A 20352-nucleotide genomic window follows, 5' to 3' on the forward strand; every position below is an offset into this window, starting at 1 on the left:
TTTGCAGAATTTTGATTCGAACATGGGATTAGAGTGTCTTTATATCTTTGGGGGGGGGTCACTGACCCTCAAATCCAAGGTCTTCCCTTGGTGGGTGGTGGTGGCTATGTGCTGTGGAGTCGTTTCCGACTCATAGCAAACTTATACAGAGTCATGCAAATCATTTAAATTATTTTTTGAGAGAAAATGTTTAAAATTAAGTTAATCTGCTTTTTATGGGAGCGACGTCTCAAAGGACATTAAACCTTGTTCAATTTTTTAAAATGTTAATTGGTGTCAGTTTTAAGTTTTTGGAGTTCTGTGAGTGAGTGGAATCCCTTGTGGTGCAAACAGTTCATGTGTTTGGCTACTAACTCATAGGCTGAAGCTTTGAGTCCCCCCAGAGGCGCCTTGGAAGAAAGGCCTGGAGATCTACTCTCAAAAGTCAGCCACGGAAAACCTTGTAGCAAACACACATGGAGTCACCGTACTTCAGAGTCGACTCAATGGCAGCTGGTACAGGAGACAGAATTGGGAAAAGCAGCAAATAAAGGAAATCGGGGGCAGTCTCGCATCCTGCAATTTCTGTTGAATCCATTGTCCCTGACTTGTCCAGTACTTTACTGGTCTGAAGACTTCTGCTGCCGGATCCTTAAAATGCCCATAAAGTTATTAACTTGCTGGACTGTTCTTTGTTTTTACTCTTTAGATCTCATCTCTCAAGCCACATAGCCACAGCTGTCCAGCTACAATCAGTGGTCTCCTATAGAGAGAATTAGGCACCTTTATCCCACTCTTCCCTAGAGTATTTCACATAGTAGGTATTTATTAAGTTGCAGGTGGGTGGGTGGGTAGGGGAATGAGGGACCTCTGCAAACTGCAGATACAGAAATCAGAGTGGCGGGGTCCCCCCTAACCAGAACATCAAGTGGAAGCCTCTGTACTTTTTATTACTTAGCTTTAAATCTACCGTTTCTGGTGGTGCATCAGTGGAATGAATAAAACAATACAACTGTAGTGTTGCCTACACAATGAAGTCATGGGAGCCATAAATACAGAAATACTGTGCTAGCTAGGAGAAGGGCTATCTAATCGAAGTCTTGCTTCCTATTTGTGGTTTTCCCTGGGTATATACCTCGAGTTTCCACTGTCATGAAAGTTATGGAATTTCAGTATCAGAAGAGATGTTAAAGATCTAAAACCTGTGTACAGCACACTGATCTCAACAGCATCCTAATAATGTTTGTTCTGGTGTTCTGGTGTGGTGCTGTAGGATAAGCACTGGACTGTGAGCCACAAGGTCAGTGGTTCAAAACCCACCAGCTGCTCCTAGGAAACCCTATGCAGTGTTGTTAGGAACTGACTCAATGGCACACAAACAACAATATCTTCAGTGGTGGTCATTCAGCACGGACTCTGTGTATCCCAGTGATTAACCCATTATTTTGATCATTTTGGACCTGTTGTCCATCACTCAGCTGTTCCATATATCTACAGATAGTAAGCCTCTGCTCATATAGATCCTTAATAAAAATGTTAAGCAGGTGAGCCATCCACCTGAGACCTTTTCTTTCTATCACCCTCTTCTCCAGCTTTCATCTAGACTATTGCAGGAACCTGATACCCACCTATTATTGTTGTTAGGTGCAGCAGATTTGCCTAGTGCAGAATGTTGTTTGATTTCTTGATTGCTGCTTCCATGAGTGTTGATCCAAGCAAAATGATATCTTTGACAACTTCAGTCTTTTCTCCATTTATCATAATGTTATTTATTTATAAGTCCAGGGATGAGGATTTTTGTTTTCATTACGACATATTGAATTAGGCAAATCTGCTGCACAAAACCTCTTTAAAGTGCTAAAGAACAAAGATTCCAGTTTGAGGACTAAGCATCACTTGACCTAAGCCATGGTATTTTCAGTTGCATCATATACCAACGAATAAATAATACCAGTGAAGAATCAATGTACTAGAACTCTGGTGTTGGAGAAGAATATTGAAAGTACCATGGGCTGCCAGAAGAGCAAACAAGTCTGTCTTGGAAGAAATACAACCAGAATGTTCCTTAGAAGCCAGGGTGGTGAGACGTTGTCTCTCGTACTTTGAACAGATTATCAGGAGGGGCCAAATGGACAAATGTAGGGTCAGCAAAAAAAGGAAGCTCCCCAACAAGATGGATTGACACAGTGGCAGCAGCAGTGGGCTTACCCACGACACGATTGTGAGGATGGCACGGGACCGGGCAGTGTTTCGTTCTGCTGTGGATAGGGTTGGTATGAGCCAGAACCGACTTGATGGCACCTTACAACAGCTAAGCAGGACAAAGAACCATAGTTTTTTAGCTTTCTTATCTAATGGTGTGGCTCAAAAATAAACTAAATTAACACTTACCTGCTCACAGACACCAGTGATATATTAGGTAACCTTTAGAAGTAGATGGTTATTTTTAGCTGCCATGAAGACAGCCCCCAACTTGTTACAACTCCATGTACAGTGGAACAAAATGATGCTCAGACCTTTGCCATCCCAATGACAGGTTGCAGATTGGACCATGGGCTGTTTTCAGTGCCTGACTTCCTTCCTAGTTATTTAGTCTGGAATCTTCATTGCAGCCTGTTCTGTATCATAGCAGTCTTCAGTCTACCACTGACAGACAAGTGATTGCTGTCCAGGAAGTGCACTGACTGGGAATTGAACCTTGTTCTTCTGCATGCATGGGACACAAGAATGTTACTACTGAACCCAAGTCCTCGGCATATGGATAAAGCTTTTATTGAACCTAATGATTTGATTTCTCTGCTTTATTTTGAAACTACAAAATTGGAATTTCTACCTTAATAAGGTTCCCACTATTAAAGGGGTGGTTATATGCCATGGAGTCAGTTCTTGCTCATAGCAACTCTTTGTAGGGTTTCTGAGGCTATAAATCTTTATGGGAGCAGAAAACCTCATCTTTTTCCCGCAGAATGGCTGGCAGTTGCGAACTGCTGACCTTGAGATTAGCACTACGCCACCAGAGCCCCTTACCACCAACCTTTTATGCATCCTTTAACTTGTGTCAAGGAATTCAGAAGTTCATGTAATATACAGTAATAAAAAAGGTATTATCCATGAGAATGATGACCAGAAGGATCTAAAGGCAGTCTCACTTGAGGTTAAAGTTTAATGTGGCATTTCATAATATTTGCAACTGATCTTGTTTGTTGTGCACTCTCCAGTCAATTCCGACTGGTCTCTATTGTGTAAGGTTTTAAGAAACGCATAGTACCCACACCTTTTGTTCAGATAAACAAGCCCTCAGGGTTTCAGTTTGTTTGAGGTAGAGCAGACATGGGAAAATCGACTCTGTTGGCACCACAAAGTGTTAGCTGCAGTGGAGATTTATAGAAATGGTATTAAAGGCACGGCAGGGTCCTGGTACCTCTTAGCCATGGCCTCGTCACTACTGGAGCAGTATTTACTGTTGTTCTTCTATGCCTGTTAACAAAAGGTGCCAAACCAAAGAAGATCAAAGCAAACCTGCCTTTTGATTTTCCTTTCAAAGGGTTGGTTGGTCTTTGCATTACAGCCTGTTTATTGGAAGCGATGCATAATGCTGCAAGAAGGCAGAATGTTGTGCCTTTATCGCCACAGAAGCCATCAGTAAGTGGCATCATTCTAGGAAACTCTGAAGGCACCTGTTAACTTCAAGCAAAAAACCAGCTGGGTCCCTTTGTTCCACGGGGAATGCTTGATTCCATTCCAGCCTTTGCTGCTTTTGTAGTTTTCAAACCATATGAGGTTTTTAAGTTCCATTAAAATGTGGATTTCTGTAACTTCCACTAGGAGCAAATTACAGTTTACCTTGGGGAATGAATTAAATATTTAAAAGCTAACTGAAGTCCAATAGTTTGGAGGAATTCATCATTTCCACTAATGTAGACATGTGGGAAAGTATTTGGGCACTCCTGGGTCTTACTGAAAAGTAAATAGCTTAGATGTATATCGAGCTTGTAATTTACCTGTGACTGGCCATTCAACCCAGCAGTAATAATTTCTGTTTTCGGCTACACTCCTTAAATCGTACAAATCGGGCTATTTCCCATTCCAACAGTGTTTATCTAAAGCTCCTTGGGTTTTTAGAAAGGGAAACTTTAGGCATGCCTCTAGTTGGTTAAGCAGATTTCTCTTTGTAAGAGGATATTTTTGGATTTATTCATGGCTGTGCTGTGTCCCCAATGAGTCCCCTAAAACTCATCAAGCTCCACTCATTCATATACACTCATAGACTGTAGCTAGGTAGGTCACAATTACAAGTCAGCAGCCATTCCTCAAGGTCCTATTGGTCCCTATTGGTCTCTTTGGTTCACATTGTGTGTGAATAGTGCCATTTTGACTGTGAATAGCTGGAACGGACCACAACTTCCTATGATGATTGCTAATGCTTTTTTTTTTCTAATGCATTTTATGATTATACTACAAAGGGTCGCTGGTGCCGCTCGAGGATAAGAACTGCTAATTACAAGGTCAGCTGTTTGAGCCCACCAGCCACTTTGTGAGAGAAAGATGAGGCTTTCTGCTCCCATAAACGGATACAGCCTCAGCAACCCTATACAGGGTCGCTATGAGTAGAAACGGATGCAAAGGCACCTAACAACAACTCTGACATAAAGTCCGTCTTGTTGAAAAGTACCCCTTTGCACTCAGCAGTGTCTCACTTCTCTCAAGTGTGTATAAAGTCTCCATTAAGAGATCATTTGTTATTTTAACAATTTAAACAAAGCTGTTGTAAAATCTTGTTTTCTGTTGGAGGTTGTGTTAGATTTCTAGTGCTGTAACAGTAATACCACAAGTATGTGGTTTTAAAAAACAGAGGTTTATTTTCTCTGTTCTAGAGGCTAGAAGTTCAAATTGGGGTCTCAGCCATGTTGATTTCTTCCTCATCAGTTGTCCCCAAGGTAATACTCACATGTCACTATGTCACGCCTTACCACGTAAGTGTTTGTATCTGTCTAATCTGCTCTTTTTATAACTCAGAAGTGATTAGACTTAGAACCAGTCTACTCAAGTTAAGATCTAATTATACAACAAAGAAAACCCTGTTTTAAAACCAGGACTACATTTTAGAGGTTCAGGGGCAATGAGTCCAGTACTTATTTTGGTGAGGTGTTCATTTTTTGATAAATGTGTTCATTTCGGAGAAGCCTCATTGGCTACAGAGTAGACTTGGCTATAAACTTTACAGAAGCCCATCGCAGGTCCGGTTCTTCTGTGGTAACTGGGTGGGTCTGAATTACCATCCTTTTGGTTTCCAGCTGCACACAGACCATCTGCAGCACGCAAGCACCTTTCCAATACATATTTTTTGGGGACACAATTTAGTCGGTAACATTGGTGTACATGCCCCAGTTCCCATGGGGACGGAGTTAAGGTTTAGTGTCTGCAGGTGACTTACATGGACATTTCCCAGCTAATTGAAAATGCTTACTAGGCTAGAGAAGAGTTCAGGAATTTAGAGTTGTAGGCATTTTCCTTTTGGTGATATTTAAATAAGGTCTCCTATCTCCCTTCCTAGGAACTCTGGTAGCGTACTAGTTACGAATCGAGCTGCGAACCGCAAGGTCGGCTGTTTGAAACTCCCAGCTGTTCCGCGGGAGAAAGATGAGGCTTTCTCTTCCCATAAAGATTTACAGCCTCGGAAACCCTGTGTAGGATCACTATGAGTTGGAACCGACTCCATGGCACATAACAACAACAATAATCTCCCTTCCTGGTAGCGTAGTGGTTACAAATTGGGCTGCTAACCTCAGGGTTTCTCTCTTGTTTGTGGGCAAATTTTTAAACCTCTTTGATTATTTGCTATGTCAGATGGTAATAACTCTTCTCTTAGGCAGGGTTATGACAACTAGCAAAGGCAGCATATCTAAAGTACCTAGCACAGCATCTGACTTAAAGCTGAGCATGTTCTAAAATCATGGCTACTCCTCGTTTTTTAACTTTACTACACTGCCTTGTGGGTTGTGTGATAGCAGTGATTTGGGGCCTCCTTTGGCTAGGTTCTCATGTCTACCAGTAAATGATTTTAAGCATAATCACAGCATGTGCTTCTGTTAAAAACAAAACAAAACAAAAAAACAGCCCATTTGGGAATGTCTGCACTTGGATGCAAGTTGAAATTCTTCACAGGACCCTTCAGGTTAGAGAGTAAACAGTCGCATCTTTGGCGTGGGGAATGTCGTAGTGACATTAGCGGAAGAGGAGGACTATTGATCAGCTAGACCTCAGGAAGGAGCACTCAGTTCTGGTGTCCCTGGCAGTCTCGGTGCCCAGAGGTGCTGCTGAAGGGCTCACTTGCTCTGGGGGCTTCAAGAGAGACACATTTGTGAAGTTTGAAATCTTAACCTAAGTAAGTTAAACCCTTAGGAGCTTTTGTCCTGCTGTTGTATTTCTCCCATAAAGCATTGCAGCCATTTAGGCCATCTTTGAAGGTAACAAAAATACATCTTTTGCAGATTCATTTCAATTTCAGCTCTAATTCTGCTTTTTAAAAAGCAGTCTTGGCAGGAAGAGAAGGATGTGGAATGTGTAGCTAATCGCTTCCATGAACAACTTGCTGCTTTTGCTATGAGACCAGAAGAACTAGATGGTGCCTGGATACCATTACTGAGCATTTTGTTCTAAGAGTTCATAGACGAATCCTGATCAAAAGGAGGGAAATGCACAACAGAATTTCAAATTATCTTGGACTTCAGTCTTTTTAGAGCCTTGGAGTGTGGACGATCCCCTGAAACTATTGCCCTGACATAATCTTTAATGCCTTATGCCAAAAATATCCCCTGAAAGCATCCTTAAAACTGAACCGTAGTTTAGTGTAGCTACTTTTAAAAAAAGCCTACCTAAATCATTATACTCTTTGGAGAGCTTTCTATCCAGGATCAGATTGACAGCAGCAACTTGAAAGATTAGATAGGAACCTTAGGTGGCTGCGAGTTTCTGTAGTGGAGGATGAACGGGAGCGTGAGAGAGGCTGCACAGCTTGAAGAATGCCATCAGTGCCGCTAAATTGGTCATGGAGAAACCGTTGAATTGGTGTGAGTTTTGCCGTACATATTCTCAGTAACAAAATGTAAAGGGAAAAAAGCCAATCTTAAGTACGTTTTCCATTTCCCCTGGTTGTTGTTGTTGTTAAGTGCAGTTGAGTTGGTTCTAACCCGTAGTGCCCCTATACAGGGTTTCTAAGGAGCAGCTGGTAAGCTTGAACTGCCAACCGTACAGTTTAAACAGACTTTGTAGCCCATCACACTAACCTGTAACACCACCTATAAAATATTGTCGGCTCACTTTTCTTTTGACTTGGGAGGTGGGGAAATGATCACTTTAACTGTAGCTTTACCTTGCTCAGCAATAATTTTGTTAAACTTAGTAGAGATCATCAAAACAGAATTTTTTGAACATTTGGCAGTCGGTCTTTTTTAATGCCATGTAATCTAAATTTAAATTTTAAGCAACTTGAAGAAGAGGGAATGTAGCAAGGATTTTAAAGTGGGAAAGCTGATTTTATGAGAAAACAGTAATCACATGACTGTGTTCTTGGGAGAAAACAGTCCAAAAAACAAGTAAAATTGGGTCAAGTGTTGGGGATTGGTGAGTGTGTGCCCGGGGCAGTGGGGGCTGATGGCAGTTTCCTGAACAGGTACAGCCCTATCTTGCCTGTCTTCACTGGAGGGTCACTGGTACACAACACTTGTATTCCTCGTGACATGTGCTGTCAAAGCTGTGGGCTTCCAGGCGCTGGGCTTCTAGGAACGTCATAGGAACGTCGGGAACACTGAGTACAGAGTGGGCACCAGCCATGCCTCCATTCAGACAGGGCTATGGCAGAAAACTTGGCCAAACACAGAAGAAAAAATCTGCCTGCCTTGAGCCCTTTCTCACTACTGAGACATTCTTTGCTGCTGGTGCAAGCAAAACACCATTTCTCCTCCCACCCTGTTGCTCCTGCCTCCCAGAGGAAGAGGGAGCTGCCTCTCCGAGGAAGAGGGACTGACTGCTGCTGCCCACTGCACGCTGTAATCCTCAGTGGGTGAGTTCCCAGGACCTGCATCCCGACAGCCAGCAGCAGGCTGCCGCCTCTCAGCCCAGCCGGGCAGCCACTCCCAGACCTCCTTGATTAGAAGAAGTCAGGGTTGTCAGGGCAACTGGTAATGAAGGCAGCGTATCATATTTGCCCCTCTGGTGTTGTGTGCTGAATATTTTCCTGTGTGGTCTCAGGAAGCAGATTAGGAAAGGTGTTGCTGCAGGAAGGAGAAGCTGGACTCTGAGTGAACAGGTTAGGCAGTGGAGGGAGCATCAGAATGTGTGTGCCTTCCATCAGGGCTTTTCTGGAAAGTGTGTGTGTGTGAGTGAGTGAGTGAGAGAGAGAGAGAGAGAGAGAGAGAGAGAGAGAGTGCAAGTGTGTGCCTGTGGGGAGTAAGTAGGAGGGGGCTGAATGGGGAGGCTGGGGGGTTGCTGCTAGGTGAGGGGGAACTGCAGGGCCTCAGTTGCCAAGTGGCTGGTAGTATCTGTCAGCTGTCTGCACACTGTTTACCCATAGGGGATCTATTACAAGTACTCAAATGAACTGGCAGCTTAGGAACTAGCAGCTTCCCGGGAGCTGCAATTACATAAGCTTATAATTTTAATATAATAATTAAAAAAAAAAGCAAGTAGAAGCGATATGCCTGGATCAGTCACAACCATCCGACAAGAGAAACTGAAGAAGACCAATGCAAGGCCAATTCCCCTTGGTTTATTCACCATTAATGAAGAAGATGAACAGCAAAAGACTGAAAATTCCAGAAAACTGAAAGGTATGCATGAACTCTACCCTGTGGTTGGAGCTGGACACAGCCCCATTAACCCACACTGGCTGTAGCACATTTTACAAACTGTATTTGTCTTGCATGCTGTGTGAACTGCTGGTGGGTGTTTATACACCCAATGGGGTTGTGAATGCCTGAAATGAAGAATGGTGTTTGCAGATTTGGTAGATTTCAGGTCACTGCCTTTTTGACCCAAGCTACCTTTTTAGCTTAGAGATCATTCATGTTTACATGATCACTTGGCAGTTTTGACGTCCCGGTCCTCATCAGGAGGAAGAAATAGGAGTTATGAAGGTTTAAGTGAAATACCCCACCTGGCTTCTGTGTACAAGACGATTGTTGTCTCCTTTAATGAGGGGAGTTTCCTCCAAAAGGATGCTATCCACAAAGTGACCCAAAGTCACCTCCCTCTCTGTGTTGAAATTCAAAGAGCGTGAAGAGGAGGAAAGCAAACATTGAGGCTGAGTGTGGAGGGCAAGAGCTAGGGAGCCAGAGAGGGGACTGTGAGGCTTGATAACTTCTGATACTGACTATGCTACTGAACATGTGCACGGACTTTGAAATGTGCTGGATATAGACAGGGAGGTCTGATTCTCATGATACACCTTCCCATAGGGTAGAGGAGATGTAGCAGCTGCTGACCGAGCCTCTTGAGTCTGTGTACTGCATGGTCCTTAGCATTGTCTCAGAGCTGGCTCTGCCAGGGCTGTACTTGGTCAGCCACTGCAGCATCATGCTTATCTGAAGAAGGGCTTTAACTCTTGCATTTTCAGTTTTCCAGAGTATATAAGCGAGCCTCCTCTTAAACAGATAGGTTATAAGTTTTGTGGTTTTCATGTGCTGATTAAATTTGAGTTTGCATTCAAATTGTTCAGTCACTAAGATATTAAATGTTCTTTAGTGTGGTACAGAGCGGTAACATGGCAAAGTAGCAAGCAAATATTTAATCAGTGATAGAATGGAGGTTTACATAGCATCCAGTGTCTGAACACTAATGGTTTTCTTTTTCCTGGTACTTTTGGATTTTTGTTGAGCTTTATAAGGTTTCATTGAAACGGTCTACTTTATGTAAAAGTATGTTTTAACTTCATTTTTGAAAGATTGTGAACTGGAAAGTTCTAGTAAGTAGGATCTTATTACTATAGTTCATTTTTATTTACTGTCAAGCATGGCCTCTCTCCGAGGACCAGATGACCTCAGGATTCTAACAATGCCATGAATGGAAGGTGACTTATGTGATTCTTTTATTTGCCATGAATCAGGTGGTCCAACCAGAGTGGGTGGCTCTTGTTGAAAACTCAGTACTTTAAATTGTTAGTAGCAAATCACTTGGCACCTCCCTAGGGGTTGCTAACTTTGAAAAGTACTATGGTTTTGTTGAATTGTGTTCACAGTGTATTTTTGGAAGCATTCTTCTTGATTTGTGGCACTTTTTCCTTGGGTGTCCTGGAACAGTAATTTAGAATAACCATACATTTTGTCTTAGTTATTTTCTTGAATTCTTCCTGTCTTTCTCTTGATTTTTTTTTTTCTCGGTTGTCTTTCAATATGCTAATTGAAGTCAGTGAGAATGGGGTTGGGGAGGAAAGTAGGTTCTTCTAAAATCCACTTGGTTTTGGTGGTTTACCTAGCTCCGTGGATGGGGAAACACTAAATCAAAGGGCCTGGCTCCCTAATGTTCTCTCTTTCCTATCCTTATACAAAAGAGAGAGAGAGCTTGGGGGTGGGGTGGAGGGGGAATAAATCCTGTGATGATACAGATGTCTAGAAATTTTATCTCCCCAAATCTCTAATTTATTAATAAATTCAATAAAATATGCAGATAAACATTGTTACCCCTATTGATGCTTAATGGAACTATTGGCTTTGAGTCTAAATTTCTTAACAGTTCTATCTGAACTTTAGGAATGTCACTTTCTAGTCCAGTGCTAGTCTGTAGAACTTTCTGGAAGGGTTTTTATATCTATACTGCCCAATACAGTAGGCACTCACCATATGTGACAAGTACGACTGAGAAGCTGATTTTTAAGTTGTAGTTAATTTCACTTCTTTAAATAGCCACATGTGGCTAATGGCTGCCTTCTTGGACAGCACAGTTGTAGTCTATAGAACTGGGACCTGGGTTTGCGTCCTTTCTGCTGTGTTCATCCTCACTGCATTCTTCTGCCAGATGTGGTCCAAACCTGAGATGATTGTAGTTATTGGGAAAGGTATCACAGAGCAGATGGTGTCTGCTCTACAAGATAGTATAGTAACCTAGATTCACTGACAATTTCATCTGCCTTTCCATGTAACTGTTACTGCCTACTCTGAATAGTATTCTTAATCAGTTGCTTGTACCATCTTTTGCAGCTTTTAATGGGCACTTAGGCAAATCTGCACAAGACCTTTTTAAAGTGTTGAAGAGCAAAGATATCAGCTTGAGGACTAAGGTGCACTTGACCCAAGCCATGGTATTTTCAATAACCTCATATGGATGCGAAAGCTGGACAGTGAATAAGGAAGACCGTAGAAGAATTGATGCTTTTGAGTTCTGGTGTTGGAGGAGAATATTGAAAGTGCCATGGGCTGCCCATAGAACCAACAGATCTGTGAAGGAAGAAGTGCAGCCAGAGTGCTCCTTGGAGGCCAAGATGGCCAAACTTCATCTCTCATACTTCATACATATTGTCAGGAGGGACCAGTCACTAGAGAAGGATATCATGCTTGGTAAGGTGATGGTCCGAGAAAAGGAGGAAGACCCCCAACGAGATGGATTGGCCAAGTGGCAGCATTGATGGACTCAAGCATGGCAATAGTAGTAAGGTTGGCCTAGGATCGGGCAATGTTTCGTTCTGCTGAGCATAAGGTCACTATGAGTCGGTACCGACTCGATGGCACCTAACAACAACAACAACAAATTTTCCAAATTATTATCTCAAAGCAACGTAGTAAGATGATATACAGGTTATCTTTTATGTGTGACTATTAAGATAAGAAATTAGAATGTTTGTTTTCTTTTTGAACCACTCCACGGTCTCATCAGCCAGCCATGTCGAAACCTGGTTTTCATGCTTAGTACTTTTTTTTTTTAAAAAAACATCATTAAGAGGATGAAGAGGCTTACTATCCAAATTCAGTGAGCTAAAGGCTTCTGGCAGGATTGTATAGGTCACATTTTGTTGTTGTGAAGTGCCATCGAGTTGGTTCCGACCCATAGCGACCCTGTACAGGGTTTCCAAGGGTGTAAATCTTTACGGGAGTAGAAAGCCTCATCTTTCTCCCGCGGAGCGGCTGGTAGTTTCAAACTGCTGACCTTAAGGTTCACAGCCCGATTCGTAACCACTACGCTACCAGAGCTCCTGTGTATAATGATGAGTAACATATACCCATCCAGGTACTCGAGCTGTTGAACTCAATAGGAAAGAATGTATCGGTTGCCTTTGGGAATCCCAACTAATGGCTTCTAGCTCATCTGGTGGATTGAGACAGTAGTTTGGCTTGCTGGTAAACTAGATAAATTTCTGAAGGAGTGATTGCTCTTCCATGTAATCAATAGGAATGTAAATGTTTTACATACCTTGTTGTTAACATGCCACATTTATGTAGTCATTTGAAGTGAGCAAGGCTTAGTCTGTTGTTGTTAAATCTCAGAACCCTGAGCCTCAATTAATGCTGACCTCAGAACCGACTTTAAAAGAGATTGTTTAGGTACTGCAATAACTAAATGCCCTTGGATAGCTTTCAAGGCAAACTTGCCTTATGCTAAGCACATTGTGATTATTAAGTAATAAGACAGTTTCTTCCTAAACCAACATTTGCTCAGTACTCATTTTGTACAAATTACTCTTCAGGGGCACTATAGAAGGGATACAAAGATAACTGGCATGGTTTCTTCTCTCAGAAATATCTACTGTCTTATGTTGTTGTTATAGGCCGTGGAGTCGGTTCCGACTGATAGCGACCCTGTACAGAGTTTCCGAGGCTGTAAATCTTTATGGGAGCAGAAAACCTCATCTTTCTCGCGCGGGGACAGCTGGTAGTTTCGAACTGCTGACCTTGAGGTTCACAGCCTGATTCGTAACCATTACACTGAGAAAACAAATATATAAGGAGACTTTAAAAATGGAAATAAATGATAAACTATATATATTCACTTCATTTCTCAGCATAAGCTCTGCCAAGGTCAAGGCACTTTCATATGCAATGATATGAGTGATTTAGTCTATCTCTAAAGAACATTAGTAACTGGAGGGGAAAAAAGATTGTCCTTTAAAGATTTTTTTTCAAACTCGGAAACAATAAGAAGTCAGAAGGAACCAAATCAGAACTGTCAGGTAGATGCCCAGGGACTCCCCACAGAAACTCTTGCATAATTACCTGGTTTTGAGGAGAGGAATGATCAGGAACATTGTTAGAGTGGAGGATTCTCAGGTAAAGCTTTCCTGGGAATATTTCTGCTAAAGTTTTGGTTAACTTTCTCAAAATACCATAAAAATAGAAGAGATGACTGTTCTGTAGTGGAGTCCAGGTGCGGTACTGTAGGATAAGCACTGGACTGCTAATCACGAGGTCAACAGTTCAAACCCATCAGCCACTCCTTGGAAACCCTATGTCGTTGTTGTTAAGTGTTATCGAGTCGGTTCAGACTCACAGTGACCTTGTATATAGGGTTTCGGAGGAGCTGCTGTTGAGTTTGAACTGCCGAACTTGCATTGAAAACCAGCCTTGCAGATGAGTGCTTATCCTACAGCGCCACACCAGGAGTCCTTGGAAACCCTACACAGGGTCATTATGAGTTGGTGCCAACTCAGCAGCACTTAACAACAGCAACAAAAATTGTTCTCTGGCACTCCAGAAAGTCAACAAGCAAAATGCCTTGATCATTCCAAAAAACTGCTGCCATGACCTTTAGTCATTTTTTTAATTAAAAAATTTTTATTGTTAATTTGGTGGCGTTTTACAGATCACATCAGCAGTTTTACAGTCAGTGTTGTTCCATTTCAATTATTATTGTTGTTATTAGGTACTGTCGAATTGGTTCTGACTCATAGTGACCTTACGCACAACAGAAGGAAACACTGCCCGGCCTTGCACATGCCTCACAATCATTAACACTGTGCCAATCCATCACATTGAGGGTCTTCCTCTGCTTTACTGACCCTCTACTTTACCAAGCTTGATATCCTTCTCCAGGGACTGGTCCAAAGTATGAGAGATGAAATCTCAACATCCTGGCCTCTAAGGAGCATTTTGACTACTTCTTCCAACACAGATTAGTTTACTCTCCTGGTCGTCAACTGTATTTTTAATATTCTTCTCCAACACCGTAACTTAAATGCATCAATTCATCTACAGTCTTCCTTATTCATTGTACAATTTTCACATGCATATGAGACTATTGAAAATAGCATGGCTTGGGACAGGCTCACCTTAGTCCTCAAACTGACATGTTTGCTCTTCAACATTTTAAAGAGGTCTTGTGCAGCAGATTTGCCAAGTGCAATACTTCACTTGATTTCTTGACTGCTGCTTCCATAAGTGTTGGTAGTTTATCTAAGCAAAATGAAGTCTTTGATGACTTCAGTCTTTTCTCTATTTATCATAATGTTATTTATTGGTCCAGTGGTGAGGATTTTGTTTTCTTTACACTAAGTTGCAACCTATACTGGAGATTGTGGTAGTTGATCTTCATCATGGGAGAGACTAATAGTTGTACCTTGTTGTTGTCAGGTGCCATCGAGTCAGAACCGACTCATAGTGACCCCATGCACAGCAGAACGAAATAATGTCCGATCCTGGGCCAACCTCACTACCACTGCCACACTTGAGTCCATCAATGATGCCACCTGGCCAATCCATCTGGTTAGGAGTCTTCCTCTTTTTCTCTGACCCTCCGCCTTACCCAGCATGACATCCTTCTCCAGTGACTGTTTCCTCCGGACAATATGTCCAAAGTATGAGAGACGAAGCTTAGCCATCCTGGCCTCCAAGGAGCACTCTGGCTGCACTTCCTCCAAAACAGATTTATTGGTTCTTTTGGCAGTCCATGGCACTTTCAGTATTCTCCTCCAACACCACAACTCAAAGGCATCAATTCTTCTACGATCTTCCTTATTCACTATCCAGCTTTCGCATTCATATGAGGCTATTGAAAACACCATGGCCTGGGTCAGGCACACCTTAGTCCTCAAGCTGACATCTCTGCTCTTCAATACTTTAAAAAGTTCCTGTGCAGCAGATTTGCCCAATGCAATACGTTGTCTGATCTCTTGACTGCTGCTTCCATGAGTGTTGATAGTTGATCCAAGAAGAATGAAGTCCTTGACAACTTCAATCTTTTCTCCATTGATAAGAATGTTGTTTATTGGTCCAGTGGTGAGGATTTTTGTTTTCTTGACATTGAGATGTAATCCATATTGAAGGCTGTGCTCTTTGATCTTCATAAGTAAATGTTTCAAGTCCTCATCTGCATATCACAGGTTGTTAATGAGTCTTCCTCCAATCCTGACGCCACGTTTTTCTTCATAGAACCCAGCTTCTCGTACTGTTTGCTCAGTATACAGGTAGAATAAGTATGGTGAAAGAATACAACTCTGTCTCACACCTTTCCCAATTTTAAAACATTCAGTGTTCCCATGTTCTGTTCGAATAACTGCTTCTTGGTCTAGGTACAGATTTCTCAGAAGTACAATGAAGTGTTCTGGAATACTCATACTTCTCAATGTTGTACATAGCTTGTCATGATCCTCACAATCGAAAGCCTTTGCGTAGTCAATAAAGCACAGGTAAACATCCTTCTGGTATTAGTTGTACCTTAGATGGCTGCATATGAGCTTTTAAGATCCCATTCAAAATTCACCAAAGTAGGATGTAGAAAGAACATGGAGTTTGTGGATTATATTATACCAGTTGATCATGGTGTCCCCCAAGACTATGGTTCTGAGCCCCCAGGCCCAGCAACTCATTCCCTCAAGGTGTTTGGCAATGTTTAAGAAATTGTCATGATTTTGCCCCCTGGATGTTTTGCCACATTCTTGGATATGTTTGCAGCAAAGGTATAAATATCCATGTACAGATATCCTTTCTCAGGCCTTTATGTATTTATTTGTAGATATATTCCAACTTTCCCTCTTATGTACATTCAGCCTGTGCATCTACCCATACTGTTGTTAAGTGTATCGTCAAATTGGTCCCAACTCATAGCGACCTTGTATAGACTTTCTGAGGAGTGCCCGGTGGGTTTGAACCACCAACCTTGTGGTTCAAACTGACCTTGTGGCCTAGTGATTTATCCCACAGTGGCATCACAGAATTGTGTATATAAAAGTGTTTACCTTTATTTCCTTTAACCTTTGCACTCCTCCCTGTGTTTTATCATACTTTCTTCTGCCAACCTCTCTCTTGTTGTATATTGTCTTCCCCATCATCCAAATTAACATATTTGGTGTGGCACCATAGGATTATCACTCAGCCTCAAGGTCAGTTTAAGCCTCAAGGGTCAGTGGTTCAGACTCACCGGCCACTCCTCAGAAACCCCTATACAGGGTCGATATGAGTTGGAACCGAGTTGATGGCACTTAACAACAACAGCAACTCTCTTATTGTGACCCTGTATAGGGTCCTGAGGAGTAGCTGGTGAGCTTGAACCACTGATCTTGCGGTTCAAACCGAGCTTGAAGTCCAGCGTATTAACCTGCAGCACCACACCAGGACTCACAATTTCCTAGGGCATTGTCCCCATAAGTTTTGTATAAAGTATCAATCATTTCATCATTCTTCCGCCCAAACTTAACCATAAATTTGATGTTCATGTTTCAATGTTAGCAGAATTCATGTTGCTCTCTGACAGTGGCTCTTTTCCCCAGCCACACCTCAGAAACGCTCTACAGGGTTGCAATGAGTTGGAACCTACTCAGTGGCACTTAATAACAACAACTCTGTAGCCATTGAATTATTCCTCCTTTCCTCCTACCCCGGGTAATCATCAAATAATGTTTCTTTTAGCATGAAAACCTTTTCTTTTCTTTTTTTTTTAAGGTTTTATTTTCAATTTAGTGATAGTTTACATAGAAGAACATCAGTTTTACACTCATAGTTTCATTGCAATGGTTACAATTTCCTCCATGCATCATCATTCAACTATTTGCTTCTATTCTCTCTGGGTTTTTTTGGATGGACACAAGAACACTCAGGAATATATAATCATTTAAACAACCAAGGTCGCATTCTGCAAGCCTGCCTCCAGGCTGCCAGCACACAGCCTTTCTCTTTCCATGAGTCTAGAGTCCTTAGCTGCTCTCTCTCCATGTACTCATCTCTGCCACCATCTCTGGATAGGGACCCACATTCCACTCATGTTCTTTCTCTTGATGGTCAGAAAACCTTTTCTTGACTTTTTACTACAGTGGTCTCATGTGTTTGTCCTTTTGCCAGTGACTAATTTTACTCAAAAAAATGTCTGTCAGGTTCATCCATGTTATGAGGTATTTTGCAGATTCATCATTATTCTTCAATGTTTGCATAGTATTTCACTGTGTGTATGTATCAAAGTTCGCTTATCCATTCTCTCATTGATACACATTTAGGTTGTCTCCATCTTTTTGCTATTGGGACTAGTGCTGCGATGAACATTGGTAAGCATATATCTATTCATGTCAAGGCTCTTTATTTTTTGTGGCTATACACCAAGTAGAAGGATTGTTGGGCCATACAATATTTATATTTCCAATTTGGCGGGGAGGCGCCATACCATTTTCTATAGTGATTGCACTATTTTACAGTGCCACCAACAGTATAGGAGGGGCCCTGACCTTTACTCTTGTCCTGTCTGCTTTTGCTTTGACTGAATAAGTTCCACCTTTTGGTAGCCATTGTCTTGATTGTCTTTTGTTTTCAGGATCATACTGGTAATGCCATGTTTCATCTCCTGTTACAGTTCTTCGAAGAAATGCTTCAGAATCTTGACCCATTAGTTTACAATTTCTATCCAAAGTTCTGTTGTCTGCAGCTGATCTGAGCACAACAGTGTTGGCACCCATTGAGAAGAAAGTTTACTCAATTTTTCAGTCATTATTGTGTAAGCTGAACCAACTGAGATATCTGTAGTGTTGGCTATTGTTTCTGCAGTCCTCTCAATTAGGGTATGAACACAAATAATTTTTATTGACAATAATAAAATCTGAGTGGATGGTCTGCTGCTGTGGGTTTCACCTTCAGCATTGTCTCGTCCCTTCTGCAAACAGGTTATCCAATTGTAAACTGTCAATTTCTTTGGGGAGTTGTCCCCAGAAACTTTTTATAAAGCATCAGTGATTTCACCATTCTTCCACCCAAACTTAACCTTAAATTTGGTGTTTGTTCTTGCTTCAATGTTAGCAGAATTCATGTTACTTTCTGACAGGGGCTCTTTTCACACTTACACCATATCCTTCTTAGTGCCTCAATATAGATCATGTTTACACATGTTACTACAAGTCAGTATGTTTATTTTGGTGCAAAAAAAAAAAAATGTTGAAATTCAGACATAGTTTTTTTCATAAATGAATCTGCCATGAACTTTTTGAAGACCTCTCATATACAAATAATGCAAGAATATAAACTGAAATCAGAGGATGGAGTTGCAGACATGTTGAATCTATGCTGAATATAGAAGTATTAACCTCAAGTTTTCAAACTGTACCCTAGGGAATATGTGGTGTAGACTCCTAGGCCAGGTGCCTGGCTGAGAATCCAGTTCACATAGGCCTGAAGGCAGGAGCGCAGGATGACGGTGGAGAGGCCTCCTTTAGATTGGACATCCATACAGTGTTTCCTAGAAATATACTTACTCCTTACATGATCAACTGTCTGACAAGCTGACGTTTCTTTCACACTTGTGACAGTAGTAATAAATCTTCTGAGACTAACTGTGCATTCGCCTGGATTTTCTCCCTGCATCCTGCTCCAGTGTCCAGGCTGCAAAGGCACCGGCTCTTTCAGACTTGGAGCTGGAGTAATCAGTTCTCCAAAAGGCCTCTTGCAGGTCCCCTCCTTACCTTTGTGTGAGAGAGGCAGCTGAAAGTGGATTTTGAAGGAGCCCTTTCAAGAAGTGCCCGCGAATGGTCTGCAGGGGCCCAGGAGGGCGGTGAGAGAGAGCTGACTCCGTCTGATTTCCTCCTCTACTCAAGAGCCCTGGAAGGACCAAGTCCTCCAACAGGAAGGGTGTTGTTGTTAAGTAACATCGAGTCATAGTGACCCTATACTGGAGGTAATTTGTGGCCTGGGGTTGGCAGCAGACGCCAGCCACCCCTTCCTTTTCTGTGACTGGCCTGGGCAGCTATTAGTCTCCAGGTTCGCGGCTTCAGATCCTAAACCCTCTAGGACGAGCAGTGCATTTCCCATTCCTGTGGTTCCTCCCCAGCTTGAGGGGCAGCAGAGTGGGCCTGGACACAGGCAAGCAGTCCACACTGACTGTCTTGACCCCTGCAGGGTGCCTAAGCCCCAGAACCACCAACTGTGCCTTTAGTGTAGCCACCAGGCCTCAGGGTCACTTGAGCACCAGTCCTGACTGCAGGTGTTGGGGTCCAGAGCATACTGGCACCAGGGACACAGCAGTTCTGAGGGTCTGGGCTCTGAGGCTAACTTCCAGTCGTCCTCCTCACATGATGCCGTGTTGATAAGTGGGGAGTGGGTGTAGTCCTTTTTAGAGGCTCTATGTTTGTGGGAAAGTACGACCATTATACCATAGTCTCTTGTCTAATGGCCGTTGTACACTCAGCTCATTGACCTTATACAAAACCTGGTAGATGGCTAGCTCCCAATCTCAATTTACACATGAGACTGAACTCTAAGTAGCTTTGAATTGATTTTGTAAAAATTAGCATCACCCTCAAAGGATGAAAAACTAAATAAAAACTCATTAGACTGATTATAGATAGAGTCCTGGTGTGGCGCTGTGGGTTAATGCTCTGGACTGCAAAGTCAGATTGATCTGCAAGGTTGGTGGTTCAAGCTCACCAGCCACTCCTCGGAAACCCTGTACAGGGTCGCTATGTGTCAGAACTGACTCGATGGCACTTCACAACAACAACAACTCATTAGGCAAATGGTTTTCCTGGTTTCAGACCTGCTTTTTTCAGTCTTTCTTCCATATCATACCACAAAGGTATAACATGCCAGAAAGTCCTTCAGATGTGAAGTTCAGCCCATGTCACTTGTATTTTAAAACCTCGCAGTGGTATTGCTTCACTTAAAACTGAGGTCTTAACTGGGATCTCTGGGCTATGCTTGGTCTACAGGTATGTTTATTTGGCTCCTGAACTTTTAAAAAACTGAGTCAACATTTAGAAACCAAGAGTTTTTAATAATAATCTAGACCTCAGTTTCCCTTGAAAACTTGGATGTGACTATAATCTGCTGCTGTTTTCCATGGCAGCAATCAGCTGGAACTAAGCAGCAGCTGCCACCTTCCATGAGTTAGGAGTGGTGTACCCATGTCACCTTCCATGAGTTAGGAGTGGTGTGCCCATGTCACCTTCCATGAGTTAGGAGTGATGTACCGATGTCACCTTCC

General features: G+C 42.3%; 1 protein-coding gene across 1 annotated transcript in view; it reads left to right on the forward strand.

Annotated features, from left to right (window-relative positions):
• Positions 1 to 8674: 8674 nt before the first annotated feature.
• Positions 8675 to 20352, forward strand: part of MAP7 (microtubule-associated protein 7) — a 208320-nt gene continuing 196642 nt past the window's right edge. The window contains exon 1 of the mRNA XM_006834714.1: positions 8675 to 8807. Within this exon, the coding sequence (XP_006834777.1) occupies positions 8675 to 8807 (133 nt within the window). The remainder of the gene's footprint in view (positions 8808 to 20352) is intronic.

The sequence above is a fragment of the Chrysochloris asiatica genome, unplaced genomic scaffold (assembly GCF_000296735.1).
Source record: "Chrysochloris asiatica unplaced genomic scaffold, ChrAsi1.0 scaffold00013, whole genome shotgun sequence".
NCBI lineage: Eukaryota > Metazoa > Chordata > Mammalia > Afrosoricida > Chrysochloridae > Chrysochloris > Chrysochloris asiatica.